Source organism: Anopheles coustani, chromosome 3 (genome assembly GCF_943734705.1).
Source record: "Anopheles coustani chromosome 3, idAnoCousDA_361_x.2, whole genome shotgun sequence".
NCBI classification, from domain to species: domain Eukaryota; kingdom Metazoa; phylum Arthropoda; class Insecta; order Diptera; family Culicidae; genus Anopheles; species Anopheles coustani.
In genome coordinates, this window is record NC_071288.1 from 4,380,069 (window position 1) to 4,394,862 (window position 14,794).

The 14,794-nt window shown below is 47.8% G+C and overlaps 4 protein-coding genes across 4 annotated transcripts; 2 read left to right on the top strand and 2 right to left on the bottom strand.

Annotated features, from left to right (window-relative positions):
- Positions 1–673: 673 nt before the first annotated feature.
- On the bottom strand, positions 674–3,820 carry LOC131260985 (alpha-(1,6)-fucosyltransferase). Its single transcript, XM_058262854.1, has 3 exons — positions 1,675–3,820; positions 1,450–1,603; positions 674–1,373 (listed from the first exon to the last, which is right to left on the bottom strand). The coding sequence occupies exons 1-3, from the start codon at positions 2,793–2,795 to the stop codon at positions 885–887; spliced, it is 1,764 nt and encodes a 587-aa protein (XP_058118837.1). The 5' UTR covers positions 2,796–3,820; the 3' UTR covers positions 674–884.
- A 2,191-nt stretch (positions 3,821–6,011) lies between these two features.
- On the bottom strand, positions 6,012–8,494 carry LOC131272372 (arrestin domain-containing protein 2-like). The gene is made up of 4 exons (XM_058274085.1): positions 8,129–8,494; positions 7,809–7,952; positions 6,609–7,439; positions 6,012–6,541 (listed from the first exon to the last, which is right to left on the bottom strand). Exons 1-4 carry the CDS (start codon positions 8,241–8,243, stop codon positions 6,339–6,341), a joined length of 1,293 nt encoding a protein of 430 aa, XP_058130068.1. The 5' UTR covers positions 8,244–8,494; the 3' UTR covers positions 6,012–6,338.
- Positions 8,495–10,172: 1,678 nt separating this feature from the next.
- On the top strand, positions 10,173–11,577 carry LOC131260306 (arrestin domain-containing protein 3-like). Its single transcript, XM_058262002.1, has 3 exons — positions 10,173–10,293; positions 10,389–11,336; positions 11,432–11,577. Exons 1-3 carry the CDS (start codon positions 10,173–10,175, stop codon positions 11,575–11,577), a joined length of 1,215 nt encoding a protein of 404 aa, XP_058117985.1.
- Positions 11,578–12,613: 1,036 nt separating this feature from the next.
- LOC131260307 (arrestin domain-containing protein 3-like) lies at positions 12,614–14,395 on the top strand. Its single transcript, XM_058262003.1, has 3 exons — positions 12,614–12,731; positions 12,803–13,675; positions 14,223–14,395. Exons 1-3 carry the CDS (start codon positions 12,614–12,616, stop codon positions 14,393–14,395), a joined length of 1,164 nt encoding a protein of 387 aa, XP_058117986.1.
- Positions 14,396–14,794: the final 399 nt, after the last annotated feature.

Genomic DNA, 14,794 nt, shown 5'->3' on the forward strand with positions numbered 1-14,794 from the left:
TCATACTTTCAATAGGTGAATGTTGTTGGCTTGTTTATGCTCCTTAGTTAGCACAATTTATGTTCACTTTCGGCGGTTTTCAAGATCAGGTTTCGTTTTCACTTGTTGTTCGATATTAGTCATGCCCGGGACGTTTATCGTCTCGCACGCATTGTTACTTGTTTATTCTGTTTAATTTTCTAGTTTGTTCGATCGTTTTTCTTATTCAATCTAAAATCTTGTTCAGTGTTCATTTGTTTGTTCGAATTGGCCCTTTCGATACTAGAATTGAATTGTTTTTGTTTTCTGTTGGCGTGCTTTTATCAAAGTTGGCTGTTTTATCTAGTGAACAACTAGAGCCCGCTGCACAAATATAATTGTATATTGTGTGAAAAAAGTGTGTTTATCTTTTTGCTTTACCCGATACTAAACGTATGTTCCAATGTTCTTCATCTAATGCCCCGGTATACTGCCTGACTGCAATAATTATTTATGCCCTTGCATTGGAAAAAGTTAACATCGTATCAAAGCTAAAGTAGGCCCACAAAATGGTCTACAGTTCCCGTACCACGACGAATTTGTTGAATTTGCACCGTCGTCCAGCTTAAAATTACGCAATAGTTGAACAAAAGGAAAGTATAATTAGGGGGCAAAGAAAACAAATAATTGGTCTATAAACTCAAAGCGCTCAATATCACACAATTAATGCAGCACGTTCATTCCTCACCCGTTTGTCCTTGCTTGCTCCTTCCGCTTCCGCAACAGCTATCAATCCTTTCGCACATTCATACGCACACAAAAAAAGCATTCACCAACGCAAACGCACTTGAATCTCGGGCATACCACACAAATAGGATTCATCGTTACAACTCCCGCACATGTAGCTATCCGTTTCTCCACCGGGACTATTTCACATCCGGATACGTCGGTAGGTCAACGATTTCGATCTTATCGTTCACCTTAAACGACGGAAAAAGGCCGACCTGATTGGTGCGGATGTTCTTACCCTTCGAGAAGCCGTTCCAGTGATTGCCGGCCACGCCGACCAGATCGCCCGGTCGTAGCTGAATCTCGTCGTGACCCTTCGGGTCGTGTGGTAGAACCACTTCACGGTTGTGAGAATTCTGGCCCCCATAGTAGTAAATGTCATCGAGCGATCGGAAACGCCCGGATGCATCCGGATACATGCTCTGCATGATTTCGTATGCCACGCGGCATACTTGGGAACTGAAAGTGCACACGAGATAGTCGCTCAAAGAAAGCAGGTGGATATCTAGGATGATCCCATTCAGGGAGGAATCGGTATATCGCGTCGATACCGCTGCCATTTTAGCCACGTTTGGATCACCGATTACTTCGTAGTGAGGATATTTTCGTTTTGTTTCTTCTATAACCTACAAAACCAAACAAACGAACGAAGGTTAATATTTATCAGTTTTACTACGTTGTTTTGAGTTGTAATTTACTTACCTTCGGATCATCGCTTGCTACAAATACACGTCGCTTCTCTACCTTTTCCGTCAACTCGAGTTGATCGTAGTAATCGTCCACTGCCATCATATACTCTTCAATCCCATGGAACGCTGCTTCGGTGCCTACTTTATCCGTTCGGCGTACGTGTACTCTGGAAAATAAAATGAAACCACTTGATTGTACCATATCCAACATTTTGCTGGGTCGAGCTGTTGAGCTTACCCAACGATTGGTTTCTTGAATCCCAATCTCTCGATACCGTTTTCCAGCATCTGGCGTGTTTCGCCCGTCGGTTTGAGTAGGTACTTCAGAAACTGTCCAATCCACCACACGATGGGGTCGCCGTGCAGCTTCATCAACCTCGGAGCCAGATCGGCAGGTATTGCGAGCGGTAAGTACGGTGGCCGTGGATTGAGCGAATCGATGATCGGCAGCGTGAGCACTTGCGTGTTTGCCTGACCCGGCCAGCTGGCATGCGAGGCACCGTTCGAGTCCAGGCACGTATCCGAGATGGGCTGGAACACTTCTTCCCAGCCTGCCTTGTGGTAACGCCATCCCTTCGATTTCAATATGAGCGTGCGCTCGGTCGCGTACGCCATAATGAAGCAATAGACGACGTGGTGCAACTGACAGCCATACCCGCAGCCCTTGTTCAGGCGACACAACAACTTCCGGGCCGTGGAACAGTTTTCGGGGTTCTGCAGGTGTGTGAGACGCTTCTGCACCAGATCGCTCAGGTCGGCCGCCTCTCGGTGACGCCACACCTCGTACCCATCGGCCGCACGCGTCCGCTCGATGTCGGTCAGCAGCGATCGCTTGTGTTCTGCCGCGAGCGACAGGAAACTGGTCAGTGGTTTGACCAGCTCCGGGGCCGTACGCTGCGCTTGCTTTTGGACCTTCGTGACCTCGGACTGTAGCAGATTCCACAGCTCTTGGGTATTGGTTTGCACTCGCCTTCGCAATCGTTCATACTCAAGCGTGGGGGTGCTTCGGGAACGTGCCAAAGACAACGCGCCCGTTCCAGGGGCTTCCTGGTCCAGCTTATTACCCAGCTCATCGATGAATCGCTGCTTGCGATCCGCCGATTGTCCCGCTTCGGCAAGGTAATCGTCAACCATAAGTCGCAGCTCGTGGTCGATCCGCTTCGATTGCTCCAGCTGCTGCAGGGCTTGTTCCAGCCGTTTTAGGGCATCGTCTCCTTCTCCATGGCCATTACTACTGCTCGCCAAGGCGGATGTGTTGAGCTTCGAGTAGAATATCAGTACAAACAACACCCAAACGAACACGAACGGTATCAGCACGCGGGCCCACGGGTTTAAACCCATCAGTTGTCGGATGATCATCTTCCCAGGAAAGTTTCCTTGCGTCGTGATTTGTAGGAATCCTCTTTCAATCCGTTTGGCTGCGTGTCAAGCAGTTTTTTGGGCAGCTCCTCGTTTTACCAGGCACATTTGACGCCTTCTCCACGGTACCAAAAAAACCGGTATATACCCGGTATATGTGATAACACCACGCTTACTTTAATCGCTCCCGGCCGGTGACGTGGAAAATATGTATTAGTTCAGCCAAACCACAGTGTGCTATGGTTGCGCTGTGTAGTGTCCTTCCAGCTGATAAAAATGACCGTTTCCTAGGGGCGTACGAGACTGGTGCCGCAGGGGTTATTTGCATTAATTTGCGTTAAATAAACAAACTTAACGATAACGCGAAACGTTGGCCCGCTTCGTCAATCGAGTGGGTATTTTGCTGGTGTTGAATACTCTGCTTGCAGAACATAAATGCAAGCATAGGGGTTCTTATGTGACACTTTCGTATTATCGCCTATTTGGCATTTGATAATCCAATCGAATAGTTTGGTGTTTTTTCTGACCCTTTGATGCTGATGAAAACTGTTCTCGCCCACGTTATAATCCAACAACGAGGTCTTGAGTTTTTCTATTCACAATTCCCGTCCACCGTTCAGTCTCGCTGAATGTGATGTGTGTTCGAAGTTCTATTGTCACGTAAATCGCCCTCTCGAGGGTATCGGAACCGACTAACCGTAGCTTGTGATGCGATGGAGCTTTTACATATTTTGCACTTTTTAATTGAGCATGGTCATCAACCTGACACCTTGTGTGGGAAAGTTTTGTTCTATGCGAATCACAGATCAGAAGCGATTAGAGGCCCCCGCAATAAACAATGGCAATGAGGTCTTCAGCTACTCGACACCATGCCTCCGGCGTTTTTCCTGGATCTGCCCGGTCGATTATCGTCTGAATCGAACGCGACCAAGTTGACGATGACCGTCCCGCACCGTATTACACGAATTTAGACTGCGCCATCCGCGGCAGCTTATGTTGCTGCTGATCCACCTTTCCGCAACCGAACCACCGTCCGACCAATGGAATGACCAACACAACATAACTTTGACATAGACTCCAGCAAAAGTTTGACATTTCTCTCGCACTTTGCTGCTGTCACTGTGTGTCGTTTCTCTCCCTCTCTTTCTCCCGAGGAGAAAAAACCAAGATGATTTGAAGGAGGTAAACTCATTGCCCCGTCGGTGTTGCTACAATGAATTTGATTTTTGAGAAAAGAGCAGATAGTGAGAAAAGCCTTCTCTCTGCCCAAAACAACAACTGTTTGCACGAAATTCGTAATTGGCACAATTTCATTTATTTATCTAATTGTTCTATTTGTTCGGGATAAACTAACTTTGAACATTGTGAAAAAGACTTCTTTGAATCGAAGGGTCTTTTCTCTGTAGATTGAATAAAATTGGCATCGGAACTAATTTTTATCATTACGATATCAGTGTCGCTAGAGTAGTGCGTAGTTTATCTTTTTTTGAGCTGTACTATCATTTTTATATAACAATCGATTGTAACCAAGTGAAGCAATCCTGTGATATTCCATTAACACACGTGGCTGTACTTTAGTGGTACATGGAAATATTTATTTGGATCTGTCCGAAGGCAGCCTATTCGAGAGGATGATGTGCAACAGCTGTTGTGGTACTAAAAAGATTCGAAGCACAATTCACTTGCCACAACATCCTCCGGATTTTTCCTTGCATCCACCGCTTGCGCAAGCACATTTGCAATCCGTTGCACAGGGTTGCCCGTTGCCACAACCGCTGGTACATTTGCAATCTGCAAAATATAACGTTGATAAATTCCAGCGGAACCAGCGGTGGAGACAAATATTTTAGACACCTACCATTTCCACAGCACTTGCACGGCATCTTTCCTGGTTAGTCTCCTTTTTTCTGGGTGTGTATTCCGACGGCACAAACACGACTGCTTGCTTTGGCTGCGTTGCTCTGAAACTGATGCTGTGTCTCCGGCGAAAGCTTATGCTCATCAGGCACGACGATACTCAATGAGCTGCACTCTCGGCTGCATTACCTTTATACTTTTCACCAGTCGGAGAAACTATACATAAAGCGCTCGCCGCTGTATGCCAGCTCGCGTGCACTTCCGTGCCGCGCGAACCAGTTGCAATTGATGGCCGGCGTTTGAAGTGTCGTGTGCAAAAGCGTTCAAAATCACCATGGTTATGCTGGGCAAACCGTTACCCTCACAGGCCGGTGTTTAACCTACCGCTTCCTAACCCTAGCCCATTTATCGCTGATGCCAACAACCTCGAACCACGCGCCACGACAAATTTCCCAATTATCAGCAAAGTAGCAAACAGCGCCCCACGCCCGACTGAACCGGGCGCATTTCCATTTCCACGTGGAAGTTTTTAGCTTAGCTTTCATTTTATAATGATGATTTTTAATTGTCTAAAGATGGCTTATATTTTCAATTCCGCGTCAACTACGCAGCGGGTCGAGTTTATCCTCTTTTCTTGTTTACATCGAATGCACTCGAAACCACCCGAGCAGTCCAATCAATCCGAGCAAACACAAACAGCCAACGAACGGCGCCATTGACTCATCGCGGATCGCACATTTGCACCCAACACCACGGCGCGCACGTTTCGCATCGAACCTTTTGAAGTGGTGGGTCGTGTCCAATCCTCCCCCTGAGGCGATAATGTTGCACACGGATGGTGACAGTGATAGTGTAGACATACGGTGGGATAAAAGGCCGAGTCTCGAAACCAAACAGCACAATCACAACCACCGAGGTAGAAAACTAACAACGCTTCCTGTGTATTCCGAGTGCAACCAAAGCAACCAATAGAACCATCCAAGATGCCCTGCAAAACTTGTGTCGCTGGTAAGTCTACTTCGCCATTTAAAGAAGCCTAACTTTGCTACAAAACAATTCTAAAATTGTTTTCGATTTATGGGAGCATATCTTATCTAACTTCTGCGTATCCGTACACTGAACGTTTTTCTATCTTCCCCTATTTATAGACTGCAAATGCACCTCTGCAAGCTGCGGCAGTGGATGTGCCTGTGAGGCTCGATGCACCTGCCCATGCAAGAACGGAGCAAAGGAAGGATGCTGCAAGTAGCACGAACCACCCCATCACCCTACATGAAGACTGTCCCTACCCACCGATGAAATTTTTCGGACTACAATGAAAAAAAAAGTTAGCACGTTCATGTTCTCCAAAAATGATTAAGTATCTTTGATTCCCGTAACATCACTTTACACCGGTGCTGCATTAGCACATGCGTACCCAATTACTATTGGTAAATTGTTTTTGAACTTCTAGCTCAAGTGTATAAAAATTGTCATACTTAAAATGTAAAGGCAAAATTTCAAAAACACAATAAATGCCTACTGTTGTTAAAATTGTAAGAAACGGTTCACCGCGAAGAAAAGGCGTCTTAAATAAAGAAGAGAGTTATGAGATGAGATTTCATAGCGAACATTGAAAACATTGATTTCATGTAGAACTTTAACATTTAAGGCAATTTGAAGTGATTTCTTCCATCCGAGTCATGGTCATTGCTTTGGTGGAAGAGGCGATGATGGAGGTAGAAGCACTGGAGGGGGATCCATCCTAGGCAGCGGAGGCCACTGAACATCGGCAAAGTTGTAGGACGGATAGAGTGGCACAAACGGTTTGGATCCGATGGCGTTCGTATCGGTGTCGTCGGTGATAACCACTGTTGCCGCATTCATAGCTTCTTCGTACGTTGGTGGAGCTAGAGTGGAAATCGAGGAGTGGAAATGAAATTGGATGTACGTAGCGCTGACCGGTCGCTAACTTACGAAGATATTCTGGAGGTAGTGTGTTTTCGCGTGTCAAAGAATGCCCTCCACCAGCCGCTACTGGAGGAGGTGCCGTTGGGAGTTGGCTCAAAGTTCCACCAAAGTTGAAACCTATTGTGCTGGTTGACGGAACCGTGGCCGGCAGGGCCACCGTTGCTGGTTGCTGAAGTATCAACGGTGTCGTGCCAATGATGAGTGGAATATCGAGCACTGGATCCGAACCACAGCCGGATACTCGAACGGTCAGGTGCAAGCGGTAGGATACGCTTATGAGATCACTGCCAGTACATGAAGGAGCCACGGTGGGCACTACTAGCCGCTGATCGTAAGTCTTCTGCTGCTCCCCGGCCACACCATCACCGATATGTTTCACCAGCGTATGCTTTTCCTTTCGCGTTTTCGTTCTCGGATGTTCCACCGTGTAGGTTATCTCCTGCAGCAGCTTCATGTTAACTCCCTCAACCACACGGTCCGACTGGTTGTTCAATTCTATTCGAAGCGGAATAGCCTGACCGGGAACGAACCCGGTGTACGGGACGGTGACGCGCACGAATAACGGTTTCGTACGCCACCAACCGCAGCAGAACACCCGCGCATCTTCTATACGCGCCGGCATCCGTATGGACGGCGAGGCCGTGTTCAGATCAACCGGATGGACCACGGTAAAACCCACTTTGTACGTAAGATTAAACTTCCAAGGTCGATCCATTACTACCTGAGCGGTATAGCGGCAGTGTCCGAGCGAGCCCTCGAACGAGGTCGGCAGATGTGGAGGCAGATCGAGGGCAAATTCGTAGATGTGTTCACCGGCCGGAAGCTCCGTTGGAGATCCTGTGTGTGAAGCAAACTCGGTGATTATTTTGAACGGCGAACGAATAGAAATCTACACCACTTATTCATTATTTTCCCTTTTTATTTGTGACCCTGGCTGATGTTGCTTCCTATTTACGCTTTGCTAATTTGATAACAGACTCATGCAGATTCAAGGTCAAGATTTACTTACTGTAAAATAATCAGAATGCTTTAAAGCGGCTGAAATTCTCGGAATTCTATCGAATGAACCCGTGTCGATATACTAAGAATACCAGACATTAATGTTCCAATAAATAATTAGCAATCAGTAATGCAACTAATCTGATTCATACTTCCCGTTAACTAGCTTACCAGCAATAGAAATGTCGACGATGCGATTTTACTTACCATTTTGCTGTTTTGCCACCAGCACCTTCACCGACGCCAAATGGTCACGTTTGCCGTAAAATGTTACAGTGTGGCGATTTCTGCCCTGACCACGTTGCTCCGACCACTGCACGTGGCTAAGGCCGATGATACGTAGAGTGATTTCTATGTTTAAAAAAAAAAGGATTTCACTGTTTACACGACGGACTAAAATACCAAAAACGATATCATCTCGCGGCGGGCGCGAAAAGGGTAAAACATGAAACGATCGTCAGACGATCACAGCCTCTCATCATCGAGCGCCGGCTGATAAAAACAAGACGATCTTTTCTTCTGCTCACCGTTGAACTTCTTCGCCTCGGTCAGCTTCAGCTGGACACTGCCGGTGAGCGGTTGACCGCTGAGAAACGTCCCGTGCGTACTGTTGGTAAAACGGATATCACAATGGACCCCCATCGCGCTGGTACTTTCCGAACCGCGAGAGGAAAATATCAACTGGAAACCTTAAGGCCGTACACACCACACACTCTGTTGATAGTTTTCTTTGTCTTATTCACTCACGATCGCTGGGGAAAACCACGATGATCGGACGCGGGCAACCGGACCGTGAGATCGCCACTATGCCTGCCGCTAAGCTACTAACTAAAGCTTCTCTCCGTTCTGGCCGTGTACCGATCCGCGGTTCACCACCATGGTACAGCGACTGAGTTGTGTGTGCTCACACGGTGGGGTGGGTTTTGTTTTTGATGCTGAACGTGAAATAGTAGTTTCGAAAGCGCGACCGTGACGTCATTTTTTGTGTGCGATTAACCGCCACGCTCGGCGGTGTTGGTGGAGTCGCCGGCGTCCCATCACGCAGAAGCAGATCGCCGAGAAGGGCGTCGGAAATGGAGAACAGTGCCGTAGTTGTGCCGCCGCCACAACTCGCGATTGCTCTGCCTGCAGAGTATTGGTGCACGAGACCCGGTTCCGCGCGGTGTCGACGCCGTGGAACCCTCAATGCAATCCACCAAAGCATCCACCGACGCCTCGAAACCAAAAGCCACTGGGGCTCGCATGAAATGACGGACACAAATACGGCCGTAACGCATTCTTTGCATTGATAGTTTTCATCTTGTTTTCCATTCCTTTTGGAACGACTCTGCGTTGGAATGAACGTCGTATATATCCACCAAGCCTGTACCAAGTCTCCGTCCGCCTTTGGTACGCGAGGACCGCCTTGAAGAATTTCGGGCCCCTCCGGTAGGTTCATGGCCTCGAGACAGACACTCTCGTTTTCGTGAACGCATCACCAACCAACCACAGAGGCCATTGATTTTTGGTCAAACAATCGAAACCATCTTAATCACACATGGGCGCATTATGGGCCGCGTTTCAAAATGATATGGGAGAATTTCGTTTGGTGTGCGTGTGAATTTCGGTACTATAAATATTTTTTTAATTTTATTATGTAGGTCCACTTTTCTTTTCTTATCTTACAACGGCATTGAAGAGGAAGGAGAAGGAAATCATAACGACTTTCGAATCGCTATGTGTTTGTTTGTGTACGATCGCTTTTTTCCGTTTGTTGAATTTTGCCCGACTCCCAAAAACATTGTTTACAAAACACTGTCTATGTTGTACTTTTGCTTACGCAAATATTTTTCAATTAAATAAATAGATCCAAAGGATTCATAAACAGTCATTCTCTTTTCTCATGTTCTTATCATAGGTATATTTCACAAGCAATGCCAATCCACAAACTGATGCAATAGTTACTATGAACACAGGGATGAATCATCGAACGGGTAATTGTAAGAAAGACCTTTTACATTTGGTTATCAATCAGCTTCTTTTAAATCAGTGGTTCTCAAAGAGTCTTCCAAACTACCGTAAAGCTTATCTGGAGGTCGGTTTTTATCGTATTTTGGTTATATACCAAGCGGGGGGCTTGCCTTATTTGCATTTCAAAAATAGACATTGGATAACCAAATATTGGGAACCACTTTTTCATATCAACTACCAATTGGAGTCTTATTTACCCTACACTTGACTACTATCGAAAACAAATGAAAAATATGCACCCGAAACGAACATGGAAACGCAATGTCCCCGCGGCGGTTTGGTTATGGACTGGAACCTCCGACTGGTTTTATCTTATCGGGAATCGCTAGGAACAATTGTTAACATTCTGTCCTGCTCACGCGATCCTATTTGCTCACCAGCCGATTGTACACACGGCGTGCTGGAGCGTGTTTGTAGATAAACCAAATAATCAGTGCCCTTCGACAGGATTCGGTCTTCCCCAAAGGCGATACACCACACGGCAGTTTCAGTAAGCTCGGAATCGCCAGAGCAATTGGAAGTGTCGATTTCCCGCGGACATAGGCAATCAGCTCAGGTGCCATGCCGGAAGTGAGCGAGTGTCAGATACGGTTCGATAATAATCCATGCGGGGTTTACTTCCCCGGTCAATCACTGGCCGGGTACGTAGAGCTGCGCGTACTGGAGACATTTAAAGTTAAAGGTAGGTCGGTCATCGGCGTTAACCGTTTAAAGTAGGCGCTGCCTTGGTCTTCTGTGGAATGAGTCACCATCCAATACCCCCGTCTTTTTTGACAGGTGTCAGTTTGCAAATCAAAGGATTCGCCGAGGTAAAATGGACGGAAAACACCGGCACCGGAAAGTCCCGCCGAACGGTACACTACCACGGGCGGCAGGATTACATCAACACCGTCACGTATCTGCAGGGTTCACCGGAGGGCAACCCGTATGATATTGCGCCCGGTACGCACACGTACCGGTTCGGTTGCGCACTGCCCCACAATCTGCCCACCTCCTTCGAGGGCCAGCACGGCCACATACGGTACACCGTCCGGGTGGTGCTACATCGACCCTGGAAGGTGGACCCGACGTATAAGGTCGGCTTTACCGTGCTACGCCACGTGAATCTTAACGAGAGCCCGATGACGCTCGGCATGCCGTGCAAGCTCGAGATCCAGAAGGTGTTCTGCTGCGGACCGTGCGCCTCCGAGCCGTTGTACATATCGGCACAAACCCCGATCACCGGGTACGTGCCTGGCCAAACGATAGCGGTGCGTATCGAAGCTTCGAACAAGAGCAAAAAGCGTGTCAACGAGTTCAGCACCAAGTTGGTGAAGAATGTGTGCTACATCAGCCAGACGCCGTACAGCCGCGTAAAACTGGTCCCAGAAATTGTGGCCGAAGTTCGCTGCTCGGGGTTGGCTGCAGGTGAGCAGGGAACTTTCGACCAGTTCCTCGCCATACCGGCCCTTCCATCCACCAGCGCTCAGTGTCAGGTGCTGACCTTGGGCTACGAGGTAGAGGTAGAAGGGAAGATACCGGGGCCGAACATAAATCCTCGCATACGCATTCCCGTAACGTTGGGGACGATTCCGTTAGCAGCGCACGCGATTCCTAGGATCTCTGGCGAAGACGGACGGCTACAGGCGATCCCGGTTCCAGCAGTTCCCGAACCAACGGCTCCACCGGTTCCATACGACGAAATGAAACCCAACATTTCGCAAGTCCTTCCAGCGGATCAATTGCGTTAGTAACCAATTCCTCGTTTCCAAACTAGACGTAGACGCCCCGCTCATCGGCCAGCATTAACCGAAACGTCCGTTTCCCTATTTGCATTTCAGCACCACCCTCGTACGAGGAAGCAGTTGGCTCAACCCCGGCCAATATTCTGGAAGAGGGTGAAGAAAACACGGGCAGTAACAATTTCACCCCCCAGTATATGGTTTATCGGTTCAACAATGAGTCATCGGCCAGCGGTGGAACGTGATGGAAACCAACGAGTCCACGTGAAACATTATTCCACTAAACATTTCTACCGTTTAACTCGAGATAGGATCACTGCATTTTTTATGATTTTTTTTAACTTATTACTTTTTACTGCGTGTCGTTAATACAATAAACAATAAGCATTTGAAATACTGAGTTCGCTATCATTTTAAACGAAACCATCCTTCGCGTCAGTAACCGCCACTTTTGGTTGAGAAACTTTCCCGACAATTCTGGCAACACTGAAGCCGCGTCCTTGTCGGATGCCGGGAAGAAATAAAAAGGATACCTCGGAAAATGAGCTCCGGAAAGTGCGTGCACGAAGAGCAAACAAACCGCGGCGCCGCTTATCCTCGCCCGAATACATGCAAAATACGGGCAAGGATCTCACCAACACGGATGGCTCACCGCCATCGGAACACCGAAAACATCCAACATTTAGGTACTTACGTCAAAAACTCGGAACATCATCCCCGCCCCGGTTTTTACGTGCCAGCAGTGTGCCCCGTGAGTGTACCTATTTTGGCAAGCAAGCAAAACGAGAAGCAGAAACACGCAACCCGTCAAGGACGGTGGTATTTCGCTCAACATGTTTCAGGTGTTTTAAGGATCCGCGTTCCGTAGGTTCCAGCAGTTTCGCAGCGGTAGCAATGGACGGAAATTCAGTGCGTCTGTCGAACGGTTGTTAGAGTCCACTCTAGTGAATCTAGGATTTCGTTATCAAATCGGCGAAAGGTGGAGTGTGTATATCGGTAAAAAGTTCCTCGGTGGGTGAAAAAAAACAACAAGAACACCATAGGTAAGCCGACAAATCGATACAGACGCAGTACGACTTTTCACTTCCCTTGGGGGGCGGTTTTATGTGATGGAATTTTAATTCGCAAGTCTCAAATTCGATAGTGGGGGAGGTATTCCAATAGATTCTCCGGTGTTTCTGATGCTTGTTTACCGCCTATAGACGACATATCTACAAAGTTCTAAACTGAACGCAACGCTTTTCGGGAGGCTATGAAAACGACTGCACCGGTCCGAAGAACATGCCCGACCCAGAGTGTCACATCCGATTCGACAACAACCCGTACGGGGTATATTTTGCCGGGCAAACTCTAGCCGGACAGGTCGAGCTCCGTCTGACGGAGGTGTTGAATGTTATAGGTGAGATATGGAGCACAGGGGGATGGCTCCTCTGGGGACACATGTTGATGGTTCACTGTTCTTCCCCCCAGGTATAAGCTTGCGACTCGATGGGATCACCGAGATTGAATGGTCGGAAATAGTGGAATCATCCGCTCAGGCGGGACGCAAGACCACCAGCTACAGTGGCCAACAAACGCTGCTAAACTCCATCAGCTTCCTGTGCGGATCCTCAGTAGGGCCCGTACGCGATCTGGCCATCGGAACACATACGTATCATTTCTCCTGTGAACTTCCGACCCACCTGCCGACTTCGTTCGAGGGCTACCATGCGCGCATACGCTACACGGCCAAGGTGTCGCTGCATCGGTCGAAAAATCGTACCGACCAGATTGGCCAGACCAGCTTCACCGTGCTGCGGCACTTGAACCTAAACGAGCACGGCTCGGTGCTGGTCCTGCCGACGAAGAGCGAACTGACGAAGGTGTTCTGCTGTGGACCCTGCTCCTCGGAACCACTATACATATCGGCCCAGATTCCTCGCTGCGGCTACATACCGGGTCAAACGATTGTGATGAAGATAGATGCCGTCAACCGGAGCCGGACGAGGGTCAACGAGTTCCGGGTGAAGCTAGTGCAGAAGCTGTGCTGCACTAGCCAACATCCGGCGGTGGAAACGCGCACCGACTCGCTGGTGGTCGCCGAGTCGCGCTGCTCTGGCGTTACCTCGGGCGAGGTGGTCAAACACCAGCAGAATCTTCTCATTCCCGCCGTGCCCCCCACCTACACCGATAGTTCCCATATCTTTAGCATCAACTACGAGCTGGAGGTGGAGGCACGTGTCACCGGACCGAACATTAGTCCCAGACTGGCGATGCCCATTACGATCGGGACGATCGCGCTGGAGACTTCGGTGCCGAGGGATAAGCTGAAGCCACTTGCCAAACCACCGTGGGATCCGTTCAGTAAGTTTTAATGGATCTAAGTGTTGCCAAATTGCAATCGTTTGTGTTCTTGACTGATGAATGTCCTCGGAGTCGGAGAGTAAACAATAAGCTTTATAAATCAACTACTGTCCGGTGTAGCGACAATTTAGATTTACGGAAATAAGGGGCTAAAAACTTTTTAGTTTTGAAATGAATTTAATATCGAATTTTATCTCATTTAATACTCCTGGCAGTTTGTGTAAAATTCCTGCTTTACCGAAGGTTGTGTCTTAGAATAATCCTGAAATACGCAGCCGAATATAAATATTCTTAATATTGTAGTTCTGAATTTCGACATGCTACCCGATCACACTCTCGTGGCAGAGGCTGTATATCCTTCAAAATGATCATTAAATTGACATTACATGTCACACGAAGCAATTTGCTGCCCGGGACTAGTACACAACCTTCGGTTACTAATCTGTGTACAGTAGATACAGATAGTACTAAGAGATTATATTGGTATCATCGCCTATTCTTACAATCTTCTCTTCACCCTCTTCCCTCTTCCTCACAACTTTTATAGGTTCGCAACACTACACCGATATAATCGGCACACGGATACCCGTCGGTAATGCCGCTCGACGATCGCATGGCGGACTGGACGAGCCATCGAACGGGTCGGGCAATGTGCGGCTCCACTACATCGTGCATCGCACCAGTGGCGGGTCCGTCGACGGTTTGCCGGACGAGAACTGAAGGTTATTGGAGGACTAGCATCACCAGCTCACCATTGGCCATCGGCTCGTCACATAAAGGAGGATGGCCTTTAGTTGTTGCTGTTTGTAGCCGGTTGCTTGCCTAGGTCTACACCTACCGGATGGGAATGATTGTATTATTCTTAATAACATTTTTTTTTTCTCAACGGATGAAACGAGTACAAAGTGTAAAGGAAACAAAAAGTCATCAATTCGCATCACATCGCCTCCGGCCGCTTTCGGCATGCCCATTTGCGCTTAGTATTATACAAAATTGCACGCATTATCAAAAACCGTGAATCGCCTCAAAATTTATATAGTTTTTACTACAGTAAAGATAACAAAAAATGTAAAGACAAAATCTGCGATGAAAGCAGCTCCTCGCCGTCTATTGCTTATA

Excerpts from the sequence above, each read along its gene's own strand:
- LOC131272372 (XM_058274085.1), bottom strand. The coding sequence starts at position 8,243 with ATGGGGGTCCATTGTGATATCCGTTTTACCAACAGTACGCACGGGACG. Across the intron at positions 7,953-8,128 it reads CGAGGCGAAGAAGTTCAACG|AAATCACTCTACGTATCATC; the intron begins GTGAGCAGAAGA and ends TTTTAAACATAG. Across the intron at positions 6,542-6,608 it reads ACTACCTCCAGAATATCTTC|CTCCACCAACGTACGAAGAA; the intron begins GTAAGTTAGCGA and ends TTTCCACTCTAG.
- LOC131260307 (XM_058262003.1), top strand. The coding sequence starts at position 12,614 with ATGCCCGACCCAGAGTGTCACATCCGATTCGACAACAACCCGTACGGG. Across the intron at positions 12,732-12,802 it reads GGAGGTGTTGAATGTTATAG|GTATAAGCTTGCGACTCGAT; the intron begins GTGAGATATGGA and ends TCTTCCCCCCAG. Across the intron at positions 13,676-14,222 it reads ACCACCGTGGGATCCGTTCA|GTTCGCAACACTACACCGAT; the intron begins GTAAGTTTTAAT and ends CAACTTTTATAG.
- LOC131260306 (XM_058262002.1), top strand. The coding sequence starts at position 10,173 with ATGCCGGAAGTGAGCGAGTGTCAGATACGGTTCGATAATAATCCATGC. Across the intron at positions 10,294-10,388 it reads GGAGACATTTAAAGTTAAAG|GTGTCAGTTTGCAAATCAAA; the intron begins GTAGGTCGGTCA and ends CTTTTTTGACAG. Across the intron at positions 11,337-11,431 it reads CCTTCCAGCGGATCAATTGC|CACCACCCTCGTACGAGGAA; the intron begins GTTAGTAACCAA and ends TTTGCATTTCAG.
- LOC131260985 (XM_058262854.1), bottom strand. The coding sequence starts at position 2,795 with ATGATCATCCGACAACTGATGGGTTTAAACCCGTGGGCCCGCGTGCTG. Across the intron at positions 1,604-1,674 it reads TTCAAGAAACCAATCGTTGG|AGTACACGTACGCCGAACGG; the intron begins GTAAGCTCAACA and ends TTTATTTTCCAG. Across the intron at positions 1,374-1,449 it reads TAGCAAGCGATGATCCGAAG|GTTATAGAAGAAACAAAACG; the intron begins GTAAGTAAATTA and ends TTGGTTTTGTAG.